The 6120-nt window shown below is 47.4% G+C and overlaps 1 protein-coding gene across 1 annotated transcript in view; it reads right to left on the bottom strand.

Moving 5' to 3' along the window:
- LOC106814519 overlaps window positions 1-6120 on the bottom strand; it is an 8325-nt gene continuing 2205 nt past the window's right edge. Inside the window, exons 4-5 of the mRNA XM_014818833.1 lie at window positions 1946-2146; window positions 1-1053 (exon numbers count right to left, since the gene is read on the bottom strand). Coding sequence (XP_014674319.1) covers window positions 586-1053; window positions 1946-2146 — 669 coding nt within the window. The 3' untranslated portion in view covers window positions 1-585. The remainder of the gene's footprint in view (window positions 1054-1945; window positions 2147-6120) is intronic.

The following is a 6120-nucleotide window of genomic DNA, read 5'->3' as shown; positions in this document are numbered from 1 at the left end:
TCAGCAAGAGGTACTCATGATCTTATTTTATTACAAAAAAAATCAATTTAAACATTTTACCGTATTTTCGTGTTCCTTAAAATCGACGTATATACAACAGATATATCCTAGATACTCTACAATCAGCAGTTTTCTGTGATCGGTGGTTCACGCAACATTGTTATACTTGTGCATACATAAACCGCATGGTGCTCTCTCTCGCACCTTGCTCTTCGGAATACGAAACAAAGCCTTTATACGTGCGTGAAACCCGACTTGTGTCGTGATTTGCCGATTTACGATTCAGGGGTCTATTTTCAGTAACATCGCGGAATAGTTATCACATCATGAATATAAAAATCCGTCACAACCCGTCGAAAGTTTCTCGACACTTTTTATAACTTCGACAGATTTTTATATTCATGATGTGTCAACTATTCGCGATGCTACTGGAAATAGTCCCCTAAATCGTTATCAGAGACCCCCCTCCCCCCCATTTCAACGTACAAATATTACGACATTTTAGACTCATGACAGTCATGACTGTTTACCATTACGTTCCTAAAACAACGGAACACGTGTACAGTTCCCGGGGAGAAGGGGGCGCTACGTGTCGGATGCTCGCTTGTCGAGCAGTGTGAGTATCCGCTCGAGGTTCCTGTCTATGTCGTCGAATCGCTGCTCGAACCTCGCCACCAGACGGCGCTCCAGTGCTCCCAGCATGCTCTCCGTCGTCCGCGCCGCGTCGCAGCGCTTGCATGCCACAGCGCCCTCTATGTCACCGCGTCCCGCCGCGTCGTCCGCGCCACCGTCGCCGACAGAGGGCGCCTCTGCGGGGCGACCGCTGACGTGCTGCGACAGTTCCGCCCGCTCGCCGGCTACCACTCCCGTAGGTGCTGCCACCTGGCGAGTGCCGTCGGCGCTTTCGGTCAATGACGATGCGTCTGTTAGCGGCGACGGTTGATGTTGCCGCGTTCCGAGCATGGAGAGAAGAGCCATCATGGACGCCATGGACGCGGGGGGGCCCTGCGACGCGGGGGGCCCCTCTGACACGGCCGGACTAGATGTCGTCGCCTGCGAAAGGTTGTAGATGTTTACGTTGATGTTTTACCGCGATCTACCCGTTATATTCAACATAGTGGAAGCAGAATGAGAACAATAACTTTGCCTTGCCGAGGGATGTGTATGACTATATGTATACACACTTATTTTAACAACGATATCTTTAAAATACATTTGTCACCCCGTTGAGATATGTGGGGCTGAACATTCTAATGTATGCAAATGATTAATTATGTAATCTAAGTAATTTAGCTTTGGCTGCACATTACCTGATTCGTGAGCACAAGCTGACAATTTTTTCCTAATTCATGATAAACTGTTGAGTTTTAGGTACTCACTGATATGCGACACACTACACCCTACAGCACGAACTGTGCAACAGAGACCAGCAGTATTCAGCACTGAATACACGACTACAATATACGAATACACAGACGTTTAACCGCACTCCAATTGGACATGTTAGCTATATCTGCCATTCTAATATTTGAAAACTGAGTTGAAAATGAATATAACGACACGAAATTCTCTGTAATAACGTGAACACGCCTCCACGAAAAACAGCCGCACCTTTCCCCGAGAATCTATTTCGCGGTGCGTCTCAGGTGACCGAGAAATCGATGCACCCCCGCACGCGACGCGACGTGAAACTGACATCCCCCTGCGCCCACGCAACGACAAGTGGCTTCACGCCAAACAAAGTCTGTCTCAACCAAAACTGAAACTGCAAAAAACTACAAAGTCTGCCACAAAAAAATATTTAAAAAAATTTTTAATTAAATTAAAAACACGGAAACCAGCGCGACGTGGCAGCAGCCGAGGAGACGCCTCGTTCCGTGAGCACGTCAGAAAAACCGAGAAGGAGAACAAAAACTCGACACACTCTTTCGCCGCGCTCGCTCACCCGCTGATGAGCACTGATGCTCGTCATCATGTTCCGCGCGTCGTCCGAGATCCGCACGCCCCGCAGCATCCGCTCAACCTTCTCGAAGTCGACGCCGGCGCGGGTTGCCGCGGCGACCGCAGCGGGGCGAGGCGCCTCCGATCGCAGCACAACGTGAAGCGCGTTCAGCGTCAGCTGTCTGGCTCGGAACAACGACACAAACTGCGAAGAAACGCAGGTTTATAGAGTCAGCGCACTAGGGGTAAACATCTGCAGAGTAGGGGAATGTGTGTGTGGAGGGGGGGGGGGGCAGCGTGAGAAACTAGCGGTCGCCCAGTCGCCAGTGGCGATTAGAAAATTGACCGGGCGACTGCTTGCTCGTGTCAGCTGGTCCGGCGGGGCGACTAGATAATCGCCGCACACGCAACGCATCAACGCATGATTCGCCACACGTACAAAAACTCGCGACAGTCTAAGAAATCGATTGCTACATCGCCGGCAGCCCAGAGTTTTTATGACCACATAACAATAAGTTTTTATATCGCAGGGGTTATCGTGGGGAGTGAGGGCACGACCAGTGACACCTGACATGCACGTAATCAAAGCTGTAAAACTGAATTCGTCACTTTTCTTAACGTAGAAAGTGGACTATTTTTATTCAGTTAGATATCTAGAAGCAATATTCTAGAAGTATATTCTAGATTCTAGGCACTTAATTGTAACTTTGCGGATGTGCGGCAGCATTGATCTATGCATGGGGGTACCGTGGACTGGGGAGGAGGAAAACGAAAGTAAAACCTTGCCCAGAAGCTCCCGGCATTCCTAGAGATTCCAGTACAAGTTTTTTTAACATACTCAAAGTAACTAAAAACACGCTCTGAAGTTCTGAACTTGCTCAGTCGATGTAAAAAGAAAGTTGAAAGATGAAGGAAATGAAGTAAAAAAAAGAAACTTAAAAAAAAATAACCATACCGTCATTATCATGATTATAATTCTTGATTTCCTGTCTTTGTCATGTTACCTGACTATGTGTACTGTGTAGTGCATATCTGTCTGTGTGAATGAAATTGAATAAGAATGTGATTGGTTTCTTAGTCGAGTGAAATGAGATAAAAAAAATGTGATCGAATGTAATTTGTTGACGATTTCTTAACATGATAAGTTAATCATGATAGTCTGATGTCCTCCACACATTTACTCCACAACTTCCCCTTGTACTTTCCATCACATGTCCCCCATCTTTCCCCCACACACCTTCCCCTCTGCACATATCCCCCTCCACACACACCTTCCCCTCTGCACATATCCCTCCCCCTCTTCAACATTATCCCCTCACCACAAACCTTTCCCTTCTTGCACATAACCCCCTTCCCCTCTCACACAACCTTCCCTACTCTGAGAGTTTACCTAGCTGCGTGACTCTATAACCTGGTTTTTCGCAGTTTAGTAGTCGTTGTTCCGAGCCAGACAGCTGTGACGATGAACGCGCTTTCAGTATCGTGCTGGCGATCGGAGGCGCCTCGCCCGCCGCGCGCGGTCGCGCGGCAAACCCGCGCGGCGTCGACTTGAAGGAAGGATGAGCGGATGCTGCGCGGGCCTAATTATGCGGATTCGGACGCACGCGGGAAGATGATACAAGCATTAGTGCTCATCAGCGGGTAAGCGAGCGCGGCGAAAGTGTGTGTCGAGGTTTTTGTTCTCTTTCTCGGTTTTTTCTGACTGTGCTCACGGAATGAGGCGTCGTCTCGGCTGCTGCCCGTCGCGCTGGTTTTTAATTAAAAAAAAAAAATTTAATTTTTTTTTTGTGGCAGACTGTAGTTTTTTGCAGGTTTCAGTTTGGTTGAGACAGAATTGTTTCGGCGTGGCACTTGTCGTTTCGTGGGGCGCAGGGGGATGTCAGTTTGAGTGCGCTCTGCAGTGCGGAGGGTGCATCGATTTCTCCGGGTCAACCTGAGACGCACGCGAATAGTGTCTTTGCGGAAGAGTGCGGGCTGTTTTTTCGTGGAGGCGTTCGTCGTTATTCGAAATTTCGCTGTCTGTTATATTCTTTTAACTCAGGTTTTCAATATTAGATGGGACAGATATAGCTAAATGCTTCGATTGGAGTGCGGTTAAAACGTCTGGGTGTATTCGTTAATATTGTAGTTGTGTATTCAGTGCTGAAATACTGCTGTCTGCACATGTTGCACAGTTCGTGCATGTAGTATGTGTGTGTCGCATATCAGTGGCCTACCTAATAACAAGCTTTATCATTGTAATTTAGGAAAAAATTGTCAGTTGTGCTCTCGCGAATCAGGTTTATTTGATGCCAAGATAAATTACTTAGCATTACATAAGTTAATCATTTGCATACAATTGAATAGTTCAGGCCCAGATATCTCAACGGGGTGAACAAAGTAATTTTAAAGATATCGTTGTTAAATTAAGTGTGATATTACATATAGTCATACACTCCCTCGACCAGGCAAAGTTTTTGCTTCTCTTCTTGCTTCCACTATGTTGAATTTAATGGTAGATCGCGTTTTAAAACTCGTCACCGTAACATCGATACACCTTTCGCAGGCGACGACATCTAGTTCCGGCCGATCGTGTCAGAGGGGCCCCCCGCGTCGCAGGCGCCCCCCGTCCATGGACGTCCATGATGGGCTCTTATCTCCAATGCTCGGACGCAGGCAACAATCGCCAGTCGCCGCTAACAGACCGCGGATCGGTCAATTGACCGAAGCGCAACGGCACTCGCACGGTGCATTCCTCGGAGCGGTAGCCGGCGAGCGGGCGGAACGGTTGCAGCACGTAGCGGTCGCCCGACAGAGGGCCTCTGTCAGCGCGACAAGTGGCACTCACAAACAAATACAAAAATCCAAGCGACGAGCGGGCGGGCGCAGCAAAAATAACACAACGGATGACATAGAGGGCGCTGTGGCCATGCGAGGCTGATGACGCGGCAAAGGGACAACGTAGAGAGAATGCTGGGCACTGGAGCGCCGTCCTGTGGGCAGCGTCTCGAGGCGAGCGGAGTTATGACGAGCAATGGCAGGAACTCGAACGCGATACTCACATGCTCGACAGCGAGATCCGCAGTAGCAGCCCCTTTCCCGGACTGTACACGTGTCTCTTGTTTTAGCGAACGTAATGGTAAACAGTTGACTGTAATGAGTCAAAATGTCGTAATAGTATTGTCACGTTGAAATGGGGGGGGGGGGTCTCTGATCAACGATGTTAAGGGACTATTTCAGTAGCATCCGCGATAGGTTGAACTTCATGAATATAAAAATCGCTTCGAAAGTTAGTAATAAAGTGTCGAGAAACTTTGACGGTTGTGAGGATTTTTTTCTATATTCGATGATGTGATAACTATCCGCCAGTGCATTTGGAATAGATCTAGACAGATCCTGAATGTAAATCGGCAAATCACGACAAAGGTCGGTTATCACGCACGTATAAAGGCTTTAGTTTGATATATTCGAAGGCAAGGTGCGAAGAGGAACTGGGTTATGTCATGCAAAGTATTAACAATGGTTGCTGCTGAACAACGATGACAGAAACTGCTTATTGATAGAGTATCTAGGATATATCTGTTGTAGTTATACGTCGATTTTACGGAACACGGGGGGAACTAGGTAAAATGTTTAATATTGATTTTTATTTGTAATAATAAGTCATAAGTACCTCTTGCTAGTTAAGAATGTTGTTAGTTTTCGTTTTTGTATTAAAAATTCTCAGGCGTCATCAGAAGACCTGTAAATTTTCCTGATCGTGATGAGGTTCTTGCTGTAATTTCAACATCTAACGTACATGATAATTAGCCCGATATTAGTTGATTAAACATGCTCGCGTGTACAGTATGTCTAATCAGATGTGGAATTTATCAGTATTAATTGCTCCCCTGCAATTCTTAGCTGCGTTGTGAACGTGGGACGTCGGGGCTAATTTGCCTCCCTAGCATACTCGGGATCCCTACAGATGATTCTGAATTAAAGTTGCACAACTACGCGCAGAGGTGGCGGGGCGTGAAATAAAAACGTATGCTAGTGTGTCACTGTCAATCACCAACCACTGACTCTCTATTATACTATACGTTAGTTGTGTAATCGAGACAGTGATAACCACGCCAAATGTCCTTGCGTACCTGTCGTGGCGTCCCACGCGGCGCAACCGAGCCGTGAGTCAGGCAAGATTCGGCCGCGGAGCAAGGG

This window comes from Priapulus caudatus, unplaced genomic scaffold, assembly GCF_000485595.1.
Source record: "Priapulus caudatus unplaced genomic scaffold, Priapulus_caudatus-5.0.1 Scaffold935, whole genome shotgun sequence".
In the NCBI taxonomy this organism is placed as follows: Eukaryota; Metazoa; Priapulida; class Priapulimorpha; order Priapulimorphida; family Priapulidae; genus Priapulus; species Priapulus caudatus.
This window is presented reverse-complemented; position numbering and strand designations above follow the sequence as displayed.